Below are 18249 nucleotides of genomic sequence, written 5' to 3'. Positions count from 1 at the left end.
CAGTTAATTTCCTATAACTTCTTCACAATAAAAGCCCCCCTGTTATTTAGTCATTTAAAAGCTTTTATTATGAAGCAGCTTTACAGGAAAAGTGTTTTTACCAGCAGTAACTAAACGTTACCCAAGTATAAACAGGATTTAATCAGTTAGTTGATATGTAGTTTACTTATTAAAAGGTAACATTTAGATTATTTTTAAGATAATAACACAACTTATTAATTACAAATTGTATTGATTGTGTTAACTGTATAAAAGACCCGTCCTCAGAGTATAATTAGGTCCCCACATTGCTGCTTGAAGTTAGGAAAGGTTCTGCACATATAGTTATAAAGTAAATAAATGAAAATATTTTGTCCTTTAAAGACATTTTGTTTAATTTGTGAGTCTTGATTAAAGTCTGATAAAAGGTTCTTCTGGAAACTACCACAGTAAACACTCATCGGTATTGTATACTTGCTCAAATGAATGTAGTGGAGTACAGATTACAATGCGTCCCTCTCAGATGTGATGGAGTAAAAGGTTTAACTGCTCCACAGTGCCGAGGTGCTTTCCTCCACCATCCTCCACACTATCGTGTCCGTCTGAGGCGTCGACAGCTTTCCTTCCTCTAAAAGCTTTTCACTCTAATTATTCTTCAAACCTTCCCACAGATAAGAACCTTCCAAACAGCTCCAGCGTGGAAGTGGAAGTGACACCACCCATGAACGGCACGGCGGGCCAAGAGGGGGAAACGGTAAGAAGACTCCAAACACAGCACACAAACACAGAAGACGCTGCAGTTCCTCCACTCGCCGGCTAACTGGGCCGTGTTATGAAACGGCGACGCAGCTGAGTGACAGATATCAAAGTTAGAGAGACATTTATGAATATTTTATGGCTTTCATCTGTGTCTGTGTTCCACCTTGAGCGTGATTGATGCAAAGGTTGCACTGACTATGGCACAGGTCACTACTGCTGGTAATTTCCCAGCATGCACTCGGGCGAGTTCCTCCATCTTCAGCCAGACCTGCCAAAGACCCGCCTCCTCCCACTGAGCTCTGTAATCACACTCCTCACTCACCTGCTGCTGCCCGCCGCTGGTGCTCGAAAAATGAACACACTCGCACACGAGCCTCAACACACACACACACACACACATGAACACACGCCGTCTTTGGCGTGCGGCCGGGCACAGAGCCTCAGAACGGCGCCGGCAGCAGTCGTACTGGCATGAGGGATGGCTGTAGGGCGCAGCGACCCGCCGGGCCAGCAGACGGTCCTGGGGCAGGAGGGCAGCGAATCAAAGTCGCACACTAAGAAGGAAGCAGGCGGAGGAGGTGGCCGTCATCCCGCTGGAGTCTCACCTGTTTCATACCTGTGACAGAGAGTAACCCCGAGACAGACCGAACCCTGCTGCCGCCTCATCACACAGCAGAAACTTTAACCCACGACTCGAGCTAGGAGGCGGACACGTTTAGTTTTGGTGTCAAATACACGTAGACTTATCGCTCAGATTGTTCAGAGTTATAATCCGCACATATCCAGAAATACAACAGAAGAAGACTCAAGCTATTAAACTGATGAATATTTCCGCATCAATTATCTTTACGTTTAATCTATTAATCTGTGACTCATTGAAATGCTAAAAAAAGGAATCTCATCCCAATTGCTGAGATAGTTTTTTCCAACCAACAGTTCAAAATCCAAACACTCATTTATAATCATAAATGACGGAGAAGAAAGCAACTTTTTGGCATTTATGAAGCTGGAACAAGCAAATATTTAAAATTTTGGGTTGTAAAACAACTGAAACAAACAACCAGTTATCAAAATAATTGGTAACTATCACCTAATCGATTAATCAGCTAATCATTGCAGCGTCTCTGGTTTCATGAACTTTATAAATTGCTGTAGCTATACTATACTTTTTTGCTGAAATCCCTGTGTTCACCATTAGAATCCAGCAAAGGAATGGCGGACCCCGCCACTGACATTGCAGCTGACTACATGAAGAGCTAACAGATATGTTTAGATACATTTAAAGGCCATATGTTTCCTTAGTTTGGCCATCAAAGTGATTCTTCTCTCACGTTATCATCGTTTTCGTATCTGCGCTCTTCACATGCACGTATTCCTAATAATCTTTATAACAAGGCCCGAAACAATAGGCTGTACTGTGGGTTAATCTGATGCAGTATACATTTATTCAAGCCACTAACCTTCATATATTAATCTATTTTTTTCCCAACTGAAGGATTTGTAAAAGGCTTTGCAAATACACTGTAATAAGACCCGTAGCTTTGCATGCAAAGGTCTCCACAAAACTATAGGGATTTATTCTCTGAACCATAATGCTGGTAGCAGGACCTGAACCGATTCTTAAAAAAATAATATAATTAATCCTTCTGCAATAAATAGATATAGTAGAGTTGTGACATACAGCAGGCCTGCTGGCGGAGGTCCAGGCAGCACAGACAGGCGTGGACGCAAACAGCAGCTCTCAGAATAGACTGCACAAGAAACGGCTAAAGATGAGCAACATGACCATGTGTGTATTGATCTGTCTCACTGCAGCGAGTTGTTTTCAGATTGATCTCTCACTCCCGGGTTAATAATAGTCTTTACTGATGAAACTGTCATCGCCGGCCTGAAGCTGAAAATATTGTGCATCTAAAGAACGGCAGCATCGCAGCCTACTTAAGACTCACCGCAAAACTTTCTGAGGCGAAGGCAGGAAAACTCATGGATGGAAGACGGATGAACTTTCCTCTCAGGTGGTGATTCACTGAATCTGGAAGAGCTGGATGCTTATTGGCATGCCTGAGCCTCACATGCTGCTATTTTTAGAGCTCTGTCCCACAGTGCACCTGCCCGTGTCAGCGAGGGTGTATCTGGAAACAGCTCACACCTTCATATGACGCCAGAGGCCCCCGTCATGCTAATTGTTCAATTCCTCCCGGATGACTGTGTAACCAAGATTCGGGAATAAGTAGAGAGTTAAGGTCAAATTAAAAAGTGCTGCAAGATTCCCTGCATTCCTTCTCCGTTGTTAAACCCCTTTGAGAGCTGTGCTGACAGAAATAATCACACACTGTAATATTTCCCCCCAAAACAGCTAAAGTTAAAGGGTTTATTTTTCATGGAAGCAATACAGAATGAGCGCGGTGAACATTCATCTGGTTCTAATTTTATAATGCGTCTTGTAAAGATGGATGAAGGGGTATGACTCAGAGCGAATTGTCTTTCCGCACAAATGTATTCAGGGTTTTCCACTTTCAGCGACACAATTTGAATATGTATGAGAAAGCGTAACGCTCCTGTAATCACGTCTTTAGATAACATACTGGGAAACTATGGAAAATCATAACCGGCGGTAATTCGTGACTCATCCTACCTCCTCTATCACAACTAAAACGATTTCAGGAGAGAAGAAAAATGTGTGTCATGGGTTTATCATGGGATTCAGGATGGGGCTGACATCGGATCTGGTTCTGTTTGCTTTTCTTTTTTTAGCTAATTAGCATGAGCGTTTCAAGTCCAGATGGAGCTTCCAAATCCAAAAAGATCCAGCCAGCAGATGCTGATATTAATGCCACGACACTTTGAATATTCAAACTACTAAAAGAAATGAGTGTGGACTCTGAAGAAAGGCGTTAAGAGAATAAGAGGATGAAACCACTTTCGTATAATGGACGGCTGCTGTCCTGTTAGATTATATCAGGCCAGGAAGTCGTTAAAGGTGCAATAAGTAAGATCTAAAATTATAATGAATGTGACGCCAATATAAGACAGAATGTGACGCAAACATTAGATTTTAAGTTATGGCAACACCAACACTCCCTCAGCTAGCTGTATGGTGAACTGAGCTAACAAGCTAACACTAGCTACAGTTACAGATGTATAATCATAACACAGTTAGCAGCAGTTAGCAGTTTTATCCGACGATATGCTGCCTGCTATTTGTTGCGAGAACATGTTTTGCAGGTGACATATTCCTACGTATAACATCTCAAATTAACTAAAAGAATTAACAGAATGTGAAATAATAGTTTTTAAGTTACGTCAGAGCAGAGACTTCTAAGTTAGCATGCTAACCAGCTAGCCCCAGCAGTCCAATACAACAGTGTGGGCATACTGGAGTCAGCTGGGCCTTTAGCTACACGAAAACTGAGCTAACTAGCTAACGGGAGCTAAATCTTGTCTCATTAAATAAATAGTAAATTCAACAAATTCGGTGCCCCATATCACTAATTGTGAAGCCAGTGTAGCTGCCATGTTTTGCAGGACTTACATTATCTCTGTGTCCGTGTGAACGCAGCCAGCGAGGCCTTCGCCAAACAACAGTGGTCGTAGTTTGTTCTAAAGTCGGTTTGAAAATGACACACGCATTCTGGAGCACTGCTTTGGGCATGTTTGAGAAAAGATTTCTGTCCACGCCGTGCTCTAAATCTTTGATTGACAAATGCATCAGGATGCAGCCTTCATTGCAGCTTTGCTTACAGAATGTGTGGGGCCACAAAAAAAAGTGTATGCCTTGCCTCACACCAGGTGTCAGCACACACGCTTCCCTCAGGAAAGAAAAAAATAGCAAATGTCACGCCTCCCCTCGCAGCTCTGTGGTGCCTGGTAAAAGTCAGTGCCTTTAAGCTCGGAGTTGGCGGTGTTGCCAACTGAGGCACCACAGGGCAGGAAAGGCCCCCAAGGGGATGGCATTTGGAAACCATCTCAGAGAAGGGAGCACCGGCTCTATGGGATACTTTTGCAGAGAAAGCAAGTAAAGCACATCATAAATAGACGAGTGACAGGCTCATAGTGCGCGGTGTCAGCCAGAAATAGTCACCTACATGCAGTCGACATATCCATGAAAGAGCCGAGGGGCAAACTGCGATGCAACATAATGCCACGTTTTCTGTTAGAACATGAGAAGAGGCGCTTCCGTTTGCCGCTCACGTCCTCGTATCTATAAAAAGCAGTGGTTAAGAATTGATCTTCTGGAAGCCTCAGGTTTTTGGTTTTAGGCCTTTTAAACAGAAAACAATGCAGCCATCTGGATATGGAGAGGAGGAGAAATCAGAATGCCGAGCGTAAGTGATGCAAGCGCTGCCTTTTGTTTGGCAGCTCTGATTACCAAGGTTACCAGGCAATACTCAACAGCAGTAGCTGTCACAGCAGGATAGGCTCCATATGATTCATGATTTGTGCAATAGCCAGCTTTAAAGATTCCTGCTTCGCTCTCTGAGCGTGCCTTACTAATGTGATTGAGGCTGTTGAGACTTAAATGCTTTTCTTGACAAAATGATTGTTCACTGAGCAACAGCTGTTATCGACATCTGCCTTGCTGTATGTCTTCTGTCCCAGTCGATGCCTTCTGCACCTCATTGCTGCTCGTAGTTTTACACCTCGTCTAACGTCACTCTCAAAAGGGCAAGAGACAAATTCTAGTTCACCAGTGAGTCCTGCTCAGGTCTGCATGTGTGGACCTGTTGTTTGCAGGTCCCCACGGCTCTGTAGCATCTCGTATAATTGGAAACAAAGGGACCCGAGACATCTTTCCACTCTCAGAAGGGTTTGTTGTTGTACCATTAAAGTTTACAAGTACCAGAATGTTTAATTGAGGGTCTGCTTCTGCACGAGTAAGCACAAAAGCCGAACAGGTAAGCATGCGTCATCTTCAGACGGTGACAGCTTGTTTGATGCTGATCTGCACAGAGGTGACAGTCTTTGGCTCACTTGGCATTCCAGTGGCAGGTCCAATCAGACCGCGGGGTTCTGCCGGTGCAGCCAGCATCAGCAGGCAGCAGTGATGAGCCCCTGATGACTGGAGAGGCAGAGCCCTTCAGGCTCGCTGCAATCTCCCAAATCACAGTCATCACACTGCTCTGTCTTATGGTCACCGCAGAGCAAAGGCACACGCACATCAAGGTCCTGTCATCAGTTTTCTGCAGAGCTCTGTGCTGAAGCGCTTGTGTTGCGAGAGTGCTGCCTGTCTCTCTGGGTAGTTGCTATGGAGAGGTGTGTCCCAATGAGACAAGTTATCAAGCTAAGGGAGACACTTGGACTGTCATGAATTTTTCCCTTCATTGCTTTAGGAACATGCAGATGGCGTGAGTCCACTCAGTGCGCTATTTGCCTCGTATTCATCCTGCATAACACAGAGTGGCATGTGGACAAACACCAAAGACAAAGAAGGATGTTAAAGCGTATGACCAATTTCCAGTTTTTGGGTGTCTCCTCTCAGGCTGAAGACGAGGAGGAGGAGGACCAGCCTCTGAGCCTGTCCTGGCCCGAGTCCAACCGCAAGCGATTCACCTACCTCTTAATCATCCCCATCGTCCTGCCGCTGTGGCTCACGCTGCCCGACGTCAGGAAAACGGTGCGTGATGCTGAGCTCGTCCCACTCACAACAACTCAAAACAAGATTGTCATGTGTTTTTTTCTCTGTATTCTCCGTGTTTGTGATATTCACAAATTGCTCTCTCTTATTCTCGCTCTTTCAGTCTTCAAAGAAGTTCTTCCCCGTCACCTTCCTGGGTGCCATCTGCTGGATCGCGTGCTTCTCCTACCTGATGGTGTGGTGGGCTCACCAGGTATATATACATTTTATCAAAGGTTCCCTCCCTCCCCGGGATGTGACTCTGTAAAAAATAATGAAGCGTTGTGTGATCACGACAGCAGCCTCCAGAACATTATACAATCCTAACATATGCATAATCCCTGTCAACAGAACCAACACAACAAAGGCAAGGCGCACTCGTCTTTTCTCTCCATTTCTCATCCTTGACATTTAGAATAAAACCATATTCTGTCATCCGCCCACTCATAAATAATTACAGCTGTCTCATTCAAAACAAAGAGATTGTCAGTGCCGGAGTTTTGTCACCTGCATCACCTCCCGAGCAGCACGAGGAAATTAAAAATAGCCGGAACAAAAGATTAGGCTTTATTTACCCCTAAGCTTAGTTTCCTTTTTCTTTTTTTCTTTTTTTTGCAGGTTGGAGAGACCATTGGGATTACAGAGGAGATTATGGGCCTGACTATATTAGCAGCTGGAACCTCCATCCCTGACCTCATCACCAGTGTTATTGTGGCACGCAAGGGGCTGGGTGATATGGCTGTATCCAGCTCCGTGGGCTCCAACATCTTCGACATAACTGTCGGGTACGCTGTCCGAGCATGATTGGAGTCTTGTGCAGGGTCGCTGCTGTTTTTCTATACGTGTCTGTGTGAATTAGACACTGACAGATATCCTTCTGTCTTCCCAAAATACAAAAATGTTTTCTTCTTCACTTCCAGTCGCTCACCAGCTTGTGTGTCTGTGTCCGCAGCCTGCCGTTCCCGTGGCTCATGTGGTCGTTATTCAGAGGCATGCAACCGGTGCAAGTCAGCTCCAACGGCCTCTTCTGCGCCATCGTGCTCCTCTTCCTCATGCTCCTCTTCGTCATCATCTCCATCGCCGCCTGCAAGTGGCGCATGAGCAAGCTGCTCGGCTTCATCATGTTCCTGCTGTACTTCGTCTTCCTGGTGCTCAGCGTCATGCTGGAGGACAAGGTCATTTCCTGTCCGGTGTCCATCTGAGGACCTTTCGAGGACCTGCTTCCTCTCCCTCGTCACTACCACTATCACCGCCGACACAGCCATCCTTATGTCTGCCATCGCTCTCACCTGACCCTTGTGATCCTTTACCCCAGGAATAAAAGATGAATAAGGAGGACTGGACGAGGGAGGAATATAAAAAATATGGAATCTACTTATATTTTCAGTAAGCAGGTGGTGGCGGGGAGGGGTTAAACCAACAAGGGAACAAAACTTTGGCTTGGCTGGTTTAGCGTAGGCCTAACCTGAGTGGATTTTTATTTATTTTCATGATTTAATTGGCAGGTGAGGGGGGTGGGGGGGTTGTACCAGCCAAATATAAAAAGCATTATGCATGCCATTAGTGTCACTAGATGAGCTGGAGTCAAGACTGCACCTGGTAGGTAGAGGAGAACGACCTCCTGTGAACTTTGGAGGGAACGATTCACCGTATGAAACTCTCAGTAATAAATGCAGTGGCTGAGCTGAAATTGTTTGAACACACACATGTGCACACACACACACACACCTTCAAAAGACTGAGACTCCGTCGCCAAGAGTGAGTGTGAGGACGAGGAAAAAGGCCGACTGTGTGGATGAAGATTTTGTGTTTCCTGTCAGAAGGTGTTGAGCGGATAAAGACTCTCCTGCGGGCTTTGCACCTGAGCAACGGGCGATGAAACAGTCTCAGCCGGGCGGGCGAACTTCTTCTTTGTTACTTCTTATTTGCAAAGTCATCATGTGCTCAGTCTGAACGACGAGTTTAAAGCTTCCCCCCCTTCCCTGCCGGACGTCATCTTCCACCACTGAATTTCTCCCCAGAGGATTTCTCTCTTTTTCTTTTTCTTTTTTTGGATTCATTTTCATGAGATATATAGACGTAGCATTAGATGTACTGTAGCAGTATTAGTTAACGTAGAGTCATCTTGACAATCTGCTCCTCTGTTTCTTTTGTTTTTGTTTTTTCTTTTGCCACTGAACGCCACGTTCTGATTGTACAGAACTTTTCATGCTTCACGCGCACCGACTGACAAAAGCAAGAAAGAAAAAAAAAAGAAAAAAGAAAGCCTAACTGAAGTTTAGCCTCTCAAAATATACGCTAGCCTTCGATATCTTTCACTGGTTGGAAAAAAAAAGAAAAAAAAAAAAAGGCATGAGGACTTTAGGCTCATTAAAGTTCCATGATGAAGTCAATGTCAGAATAATACATTTGAAGAGAACTCAACAGTGTTTAAGCGTCATGGTTGATTTAGATTAGTCTATGTGTAGTGCTTTGTTCACAGTAGAACTGGGCTCAACTCACCGGCTAGTCAAACTCCCGGGTTCGTAGTTTCAAGGAGTCAACTGCATGTAAAAATAGACACTTGGAGGTGAATAATACCAACCGACATTTAAGAAGTTGTATACCAAGATGTATACTTTTTCAAACATGTTTCATAACTTCTTAATGCAAACCACTGCTCAGTCTCTATGTAGAAAAATGTCAACCTGTATGGTCAACGATATCTATCAAACTTGTGCAATTTCTTTTCTAATCAAAGGTGCTTTTGTGTGCATGTGTGCAACCTGCATTTAAAGTCATCACACAATGACCATTCCTTATATTTACCTATGACTAGAAGACGTTATACTACCAGTATTTTGCGACTAACTGCAAAAGAAATATACACCAGTCTGTGTTTTATACTGGAAATAGAGACCATTAATCACAATCTCTCTTTAAGCTACATAGAATGTGGAAAATCACAGATTAAACAGCAATATACCGTGTGTGTCGTCGTTGAGACCCCCACCCACAATCCCATGCGTCTGTCCCCCCGCTGTCCTTCCTGTCCGACGTGCTCCGAAAAACCCCGCGAGATAAAAAAAAATATATATATAAAATAAAAAGCGGGGCGACCACTTCTCCGCAAGCTCCCCTCTTCCTGTTAGAGCTGGCCAGAAACACCCGCTTTTACCTCAACACAGCCTCTGTACAGCAGCTTCGTAGGAATTAACTGTAAAATAATCGTAAATAGATTCTCTGAATGTGTGAGGAGAAATGCATGCGAGGACATTTGGGCTGGATACCCACTGACTGTACAGCTGAGCTTAGACCAACTATATATGTTCACTTTTATGCATCCACTCAGACAGGAACACCAAGAACTCATTGGTTTTACTTTGTAAATACAAACACCTTTTCTTTTTCTTTTTTTGCGAGAACCAAATGGTTAACACGTGTACTTTACTGACTTTTATTTATTTTCTTTTTGTATTAGTGGATGGAAAAGGACAGGGATGAGTGGCCCTTTAGTGTCATAGTATTACTGAGCAAAGAAACACAACACCAGAGCATTTATTTTTAGACTACTCAACATCCCATTAGCATACTTTACACTGTAAGCACGTCTGCTGAGCTTCTGGAACGAGAAACGGAGGGCATTAAACACCGCGCGGCTCCCTCGACTTCGACAACAGTGGGATTTAGCGATGCTGACGCCGTGTTTTTCTGACATTTGGCAAAAGGTTGCAAACGCACGGGGAGAAGAAAAGCACGATTCCCTGCGTCAACCAAACTCATGTGTTGAAGTGTTGCGGTGCATGTGGTGCTCGCTCATACGGTACGTGTGCTGGAACACTTCCCCAGCCACGATTCAAAGAGTCAGTTGAAAACCTGTATGATGACGCTACAATCAGACCGCCCACGAGTTGATGACGCAATCACACCTCTAGTTTCTACTCGCCCCTCGTTTGACATTTTGGGAAACGCAGTTCTTGCGATTAGATGATGAGACGGATGCCACTTTTGTATCAGTGCAGGTACATTATTAAACTAGAGCTAACACACAGGAAACTAGCTAGCCTGGCTCTGTCCAATGGTAACCAAATTAGCTGAGCAGCAACTGTAAAGCCGCGATTGTTTAATCTGTATAAAAACCAAAGTGTAAAAACGAGAGCTCGTGGTATTAGGGGAGTGCCGTGCAGGCCGGGTTGGCGCCCTTTCCAGGCTTTATGCTGAGTTAAGCAAGTTACCTGCGATAGCTTCATTTTCAGCAGAGTTGCATCAATCTTCTCATCTAATTCTCTGCAAAAGAAACAAATACAAAGAATTAGTGTGTTTCCCAAAATGTCTAACTACTGCTTGAACAGAATTAAAGAGGACGTCAGCTTCAGCTTGGTTGAATTACCCACCACTACTCTACGGACACGTGTGCAACATTTCTTTTTCCCCAATGGCTCCAAATTTCTCATGGTGTTTTGTGTGAGAGCATGAACGGTGAAAGGGGAAAAGAACAAATAGGGAAAGAAAAAAATAATCCAAAAGGTGAACCGGGTAAAAGCACGCGAGCTCGGCAGTGGTTGCGGTTCCGCAGGGTAAACGCGCCCGTGGAAGTTGACCACTGATGAACATTTCTTGCACTGTAAATGTTTTATTTTCTTGGTGTTAATGTAAGATTTATTTAAGGTGTACATATATACAGAAACAAATTAACCATATAATCTATATGTGTAAAAGAAATATGTCTCTTTATGTAAAAACACAAAGTATATAATAAAACAAATAAAGATGATAATTCAAATATGCAACAATGTGTTGTGCTGCTTTTAAATTGCTGTATCAAAATGTATTTTAGCCCACCTGTTTATAAGTCAATGATTTATAATATATCTGTTGTTGGCAGATTCGGGGCATTTAAGTGTTTATTAACGTATCGATCAGCAGCTTTAACTTGTCATTTCTTCGTATATTTAGTCAAATATCATTAGACATGTTTAAAACTGTGTCAAACTGTGTGAAACATAACCTCAAATGCTTTTGACATTTCAGTTCTCTCGCCCAAACATCCTGAGTCCAACACATTCGGTGAATTCAGGTGAATTTGAACTATTAAAGGGGCATCCTACCAATTTTCCCCATATAGTTCCAGCTTAACTCTCAGTGGTTAGGGTGCTATTGAGCCGGTGAAGTTGATGATAAAATGATATTCAAAAAGTAAAATAAAAGACAGTCGATGAGCTGATGGAAGGCAGTTGGAGCTAATGAAAAAACTGCATTATGGGAACTGTTGCATGTGGTTATTTCTGGACTGTTATTGTTTCTCTAATGAAGTTATAAAGTTGGAAAGCTAAATATCTGAAGTACTTGTGTTCATGTACTGCAGCAGTGAATATGATAGCTGTCAGTAATGACAATGAATAATTTGCATGTCAATTAAAAAGAGTAATTCATTAATTAACTCTGGCAGTCAATAAGCCCACACATATATAGCTCAGTTCAGATTATTTCAGACATGTTTTAAATGAATATTAAGATATTGTTATGTCTTCAGTGTGTCTCTGTATGCCCACCTGGCCTACGCACTTCTTTCTTAATCTTCTGTGAGAACCACTTCCTGCAGGCGTGAAGTGAGTGCACCCTCATTCAGTCCACCTAAGCTGCTTTTGGTTTCCCTTTTGTCTGTCACTTCTACAGTCGGGCTTTCCTCCGAACTCAGCTGCAGAGAAAAAAACATTTCTAGCATCAATTTTTTAAAAGGAGACGGCCTCAGTGATGAACTCAAACGGCAAACAGCTCTGTGAGACAGAGGGGAAATACTGCGCTTCATCTCTACAGGGGCAGTGATCAGCTGCTCTTCACCTCTCCTGCAGCACCTTCCTGCATGTGTGAAGACAAGATGTGGAATATGGCGCCCTCTTGTGATCAAACCCTGACACTTGATCACAAACTATGACGCAATCATGACTCTGACGCAGTCCAGATAGTCCTCCCACCTACGACTGTCCGACAGCCGCCTTTGTCTTTCCTTGGAAGTGTGTCTCAGAGTTTTCCAAGTACCTCCGCATTATGTACTCTTACTTCCCCCTAATTGACTGAAGGTCGATGCGACATGAGTCAAGCTTCTGTACCCTCATTTTCTCTTTCATGTCGGATCCTGCCGGCAGACTTTAAAAGTCGAGTTCTGTTGTGTTTCCACAAAATTTGCTGTTATTAGTTTGTAGTGAGAGATAAGGAGGTGGATTCCAGGCAGCTAAGTGGAAAGAAAAGGGGCACATTCTCAACATGCACAAACATGGAGGCCGACTGGAGGCACTTGGGCACCCTGAGGGTCCCTTAGGTGTGATGTTAAAACCAGTGCATCCCATCAGGGCTCAGATATAACATACTTTAATCTCCATCTGTAATTAAGAAGGCTATTTGATCAGGACCAAAAGGACCAGTTGCATGTGGGTGAGACTGCAAGCTGTTTGAATTTCTAAACTTGATAAGACATGCATGAGATTTCTCAAGGTAGGGTAACAAAACATTGATGGTGGTATATAAGCCAAGATCATTTTATTTGTGGTGTTCATGGAAAAATCCCCTGGTGCTTTCTAGTATCTCGACTTCAGGTACTCCTATCTCATAGTTCCGTGTAATTAGCCCACAAAAGGTACAAGCTACATGAGGAACAAGTTTATCTACATGTTCTTTCAGGACTTTCCAGACCCGCAAAAATGATCCATAACCACATCTCCGATCATTCCTCAGAAGTGTGTTTCATTTTCCCCGGAATTCCCACTCTTTCCATGGTAACCTTTCACTGGAAACTGTTCCTGAACATGTCTATGTGCAGCCTCGGCTGCCGTGAGTCAAGACGAATCATCACTGGGTTAATTCGACATTAGTAAAGTAGCTTCCAGCTTCAGTGTGTAAAAGGATAAATCACCAGCACCAGAGGTTAAATCACTGCCGCTGATAGCACTTGTTTGAACACGGTGGTTCTACGGGCTGCTGTTTGGTTGCTGTAGTCGTATTTTGTTAAAAAAAATTCTGGATATCATTCTCACTTTTTCTGGATGACGTTGGTTTGGAAGACATGACAATCTGGTAAGTGTCGTGAAGTCTGAGAGACAAAGGAAGCTGTGTTCTCTGTGTGCTGCTCAGCTGGGAGTCAAACGTCGGTTGCTATTGGCCAAATATGTGTTTAAACTTGCAGCACATACAATTACTGAAGAGTAAATTAACGGCCAGATACATTTGTGAGAATATTTCCAAGAAAAGCTAACATTTTAATAATAATAATAATAATGATAATAATTACAATAATAATTACAATAATAACCATTATTAATTAAAGGTGATTTTATAGTGAATTTCATAAACCATTTATAAGCAATTGTAAAGATTTATGAAAATCAGCTGCAGCTTAATAATTTCCATCTAAATGTTTTTATTACAGTATTTATTCACAATTTATAAGGTTTTATAAACAATTTTACAATTGCTTAAAAATGCATGTTGCTGTTTATCAACAGAAATTAACCATAAATAAAGTTTAATTAACTATGAATTTAACATTTCTTAATGGTTGATGTTTATTACAAAGTGTTCTCAAAACTATGATTATAAAAAGAGGATGAGATGAGATGATTGAATAATTAAATGCGTGAAATGTGATTTAAATGAATGCAATGCTTTTTAAAGGTGTAACTGAGCTTCAGTTGTGACGTCTGTTCTCTTATATTTGATCTGTGCAGTAACTGCAGATTTCCCAGATATTAGTGACTGTATGTGCAGCTTTATTGTATTAAATTATAAATTCTTAATCATTTCATTAATCATCAAGGATTGGTTCTTGGTAGAGATAATAATACACACATACTCCTTTTTCAGTCTATTATGTTCAGAGCTGTTTTCTTCTCATTGTGCAGCTTTATTTTCTGTTTATTTGTTAAATCTTCGTTGACTTTGCTGATAGTTTTTCATTTTTAAAATTCTGATTCCTCTAATTCAGTTTTCAGTCATGTTAGTATAGTAGCAGCAGTCACAGGTGTGCTGGCACTCCAACAAGATAATAAACTCATTTTTATATGATTTGAAGATATCAAATAGAAGATAAAGAGGCTATAAATGAATAAAACACAACAATTGAAGAATGAATGAACAAACACATTTAAAAGTCTGTCTGTCTGTCTGTCTGGACTGGAACTAGACTCTGACTTTTCTCTATATAAATGACAATGTAAGTGTTTAAAAGTGTAAGTGTTTAAACTCTTTTGATGTACATTTGATAGTTTACTTACCTTTAGAAATGTACAATACGTGATAAGCCCCAAAAACTGACACACCCAGAAAAACTGGGTCATCTCAAAAGATGCTACATCCAGAAAACGCCCGTTTTTATTCATCATGAGCCGCTGATTTAACTTGAGATTGTATTGTTCCTGTCCCCTCGGCTAGATTTACCTGGTTGAATTAAATCTAAACAATTTAATAATAATTGTATACTCATTCTACATTCAAACTGCGGCCCCGTGATACCAACGAATTAAGCAGCACACACATAGAGACTTGTTGTTCGCAGGCACACTGATGACTTCACTTCAAATAAAAGCCAATTCAGGTGAATTTTGGGAGGAAGAGCTGAACGTATTTGTTTGTTTTGTGACGGGCAACTGGATTTCAGGATAATATTGTGTAACATTACGCCGGCCTGAAAAAAATTAATCTAAAATTACCGACGCTGGGAAGCGACATCACCAACTATTCATTCAGGCTGATTCACCGAATCGACTGCGAGGAAATCAAGATTCCATTAAAATTTGTGAGTCAAAGGCCGTGCTGGCAGAGCCGTTGGGGATTTTCCCTGCTCCAGCATACATTTTTACAACGGTCCAGCTCACTTTCTAAGTCATTTGCCAGAAGTTAATGAGCTCCACATGCTTCCAAGGGCAAGGTTAGTAGCACCGAGGGCGTCCTGTTCAGCAAGTCAGCTTACTATCGGCCAGACTTTGCTCAGTGACTTCATCCGCTCGCTCTTACAGGGTGTGCTTGCATTTGACTCAGCAAAAAAAAAAAAGAAAAAAGGAAAATCTCAGAGGAGGCTCCCGGCCAAATCCTGCACACTCACTTGATCCTGTTACGAGCACGGCAGCACTGAGGCAGACTTTGGCTGCAGAATGAGAGAACAGATTCAAAATATCTCAGACGCAGACGAGTCATCACCAAAAGTGCCCTGTTTTGCTGTTTTTGGGGGATTCATGTGGGAAGCTGTTTTCATGACTCCTTTAAAAAGAAGTGGTCTCAGTGGACTTGAGACCGTTGGGTGACTCATGAGAGGGTCTGTGTTGATCTGAGTTGTAACTGCTGCACATGTGGCTCCGTGATTCAGCTGGTGAATCGTCTGAGAAAGGGTTTTTGGTTTACAACACAGAGAAAATGATGCACAATAATGGCCTTTCAAGTTCCCTTGCACTAATATGTCATTATGACATTTGTAACCGAGCCCACGGAGTCGCACCGAATACAGAGAGAGAAAACCGATCTAGAGGCGAGGCTGAACCTGTGGCTTGTTCTGAGAGGAACAGCTGGCAGGACTAAACTTCAACTTTCAAAGTGTGAAAGAACAAAAGAGGATTTAAATAAAATGCCTTGATAGCCTGTGAGACTTCATTCGTTTTGTCTTTTGATATTTTCATCGCATCACTTCACATCGACTAGTTCCTGTATGACTATTAGCTACGATACAGGACATCTAGTTATAATTTAATTCCTTAAATTAGAAATTAAACATTCTTAATTGTACAAATTTAAAGTTGATTTGTTAGAAATAAAATGCACCATTGCTGAATTATGCTCATATACAGCAGCTCATGTCTGATAGCTTGTGATGGCTAATCTGAGCTAACATTAGCAAACATAGCACTCCTGACACTCCTTACACTGTGTTTCACTGTTAACCATGTCACTGAGGTGGTGGTTGTGTGTTTTGTGCTGGTTTGTGTATTTTATTGTGTGTATTGAGCCATTACTTGTGTATTTCCCTGATGTGTTGTGTTTTGAGCCGTTGTGTGTGTATTTCCTTGTTAGGTTGTGTGATGTGTATTTTCTTGAGTAGTTGTATGTTTTGTGCTGTTTTGTGTGTATCTTCTATTTTGGGTTCTGTGTATTTTGTTTGTGGGATGTGTCTTTTGTGCCATTTTGTGTGTATTTTTTGTTGTTATGTGTTTATTGAGCCATTTCTTGAGTATTGTCTTGATGTGTTGTGTGTTTTGAGTCGTTTTGTGTGTATTTCCTTGTTAGGTTGTGTGTTTTCTATATATTTTCTTGAGTACTTGTGTGTTTTGAGTCGTTTTGTGTGTATTTCCTTGTTAGGTTGTGTGTTTTCTATATATTTTCTTGAGTAGTTGTGTGTTTTGTGGCATTTTGGATGGTTTTTTAGTTGGTCATGTGTTTTGTGCTGTTTTGTGTGTTTTCTTGTTGGGATGTGTGTATTGAGCCACTTTTTTGTGTATTGTCTTGATGTGTTGTGTGTTTTGAGTCGTTTTGTGTGTATTTCCTTGTTGGGTTGCGTGTTTTCTATATACTTTCTTGAGTAGTTGTGTGTTTTGTGCCATTTTGGGTGTATTTTAATGTTGTGTTGTGTGTTCTGAGCAGTTTTGTGTGTATGTCCTATTTTGAGTTGTTTGTATTTTTTTTCTGGGTCTGGTGTTTTGTGCCATGTTGTGTATATTTTTGTTGGGATGTGTGTATTGAGCCATTTCCTGTGTATTTCCTTGATGTGTTGTGTATTTTGAGTCGTTTTGTGGTTTTTTAATGCTGTGTTGTGTATTTTGTGCTGTTTTGTGTGTATTTCCTAATTTGAGTTGTGTGTATTTTGTTTCTGGGTTGTTTGTTTTGTGCTGTGTTGTGTGTATTTTTGTTGTTATGTGTTCACTGAGCCATTTCTTGTGTATTGTCTTGATGTGTTGTGTGTTCTGAGCTGTTTTGTGTGTATTACATTGTTAAGTTGTGTGTTTTCAATGTATTTTCTTGAGTAGTTGTATGTTTTGTGCCATTTTGTGTGTATTTTAATGTTGTGTTTTGTGTTCTGAGCTGATTTGTGTGTATTTCCTCTTTTGAGTTGCTTGTATTTTTTTTCTTGGTTGTGTGTTTTGTGCCACGTTGTGTGTTTTAATGTTGCGATGTGTGTATTGAGCCAGTTCCTGTTTATTTCCTTGATGTGTTTTGTGTTTTGAGCTGTTTTGTGTGTATTTTTGTTGGTATGTGTGTATTGAGCCATTTCTTGTGTATTGTCTTGATGTGTTGTTCTTGAGTAGTTGTTTGTTTTGTGCCATGTTGTGTGTATTTCAATGCTGTGTGTGTATTTTGTGCTGTTTTGTGTGCATTTCCTATTTTGACTTGTTAGTATTTTGTTTCTGGGTTGTGTGTTTTTTGCCATGTTGTGTGTATTTTTATTGGGATGTGTGTTTTGAACCATTTCCTGTGTATTGTCTTGATGTGTTGTGTGTGTTCAGTCGTTTTGTGTGTATTTCCTTGTTAGGTTGTGTGTTTCATATGTATTTTCTTGAGTAGTTGTGTGTTTTGTGCCGTTTTGTGTGTTTTATTGTTGGGATGTGTGTTTTGAACCATTTCCTGTGTATAATCTTGGTGTGTTGTGTGTGTTGAGTCGTTTTGTATGTATTTCCTTGTTAGGTTGCGTGTTTCATATGTTTTTTCTTGAGTAGTTGTGTGTTTTGTGCCGTTTTGTGTGTTTTAATGTTGTGTTGTGTGTTCTGAGCAGTTTTGTGTGTATTTCCTATTTTGAGTTGTTTGTATTTTTTTTCTGGGTCGGGTGTTTTGTGCCGTGTTGTGTATATTTTTGTTGGGATGTGTGTATTGAGCCATTTCCTGTGTATTTCCTTGATGTGTTGTGTATTTTGAGTCGTTTTGTGGTTTTTTAATGCTGTGTTGTG

General features: G+C 41.6%; 1 protein-coding gene across 7 annotated transcripts in view; it reads left to right on the top strand.

The window, feature by feature from the left end:
• The window catches only part of LOC115590585 (sodium/potassium/calcium exchanger 2), a 44228-nt gene extending 33107 nt beyond the window's left edge, over positions 1–11121 (top strand). For all 7 annotated transcript variants that reach the window (XM_030431989.1, XM_030431984.1, XM_030431983.1 and 4 more), the window contains 5 exons: positions 651–733; positions 6218–6352; positions 6477–6566; positions 6971–7137; positions 7305–11121. In XM_030431989.1, coding sequence (XP_030287849.1) covers positions 651–733; positions 6218–6352; positions 6477–6566; positions 6971–7137; positions 7305–7554 — 725 coding nt within the window. In that variant the 3' untranslated portion in view covers positions 7555–11121. The remainder of the gene's footprint in view (positions 1–650; positions 734–6217; positions 6353–6476; positions 6567–6970; positions 7138–7304) is intronic.
• Positions 11122–18249: the final 7128 nt, after the last annotated feature.

Source organism: Sparus aurata, chromosome 10 (genome assembly GCF_900880675.1).
Source record: "Sparus aurata chromosome 10, fSpaAur1.1, whole genome shotgun sequence".
Lineage (NCBI taxonomy): Eukaryota > Metazoa > Chordata > Actinopteri > Spariformes > Sparidae > Sparus > Sparus aurata.
This window is presented reverse-complemented; position numbering and strand designations above follow the sequence as displayed.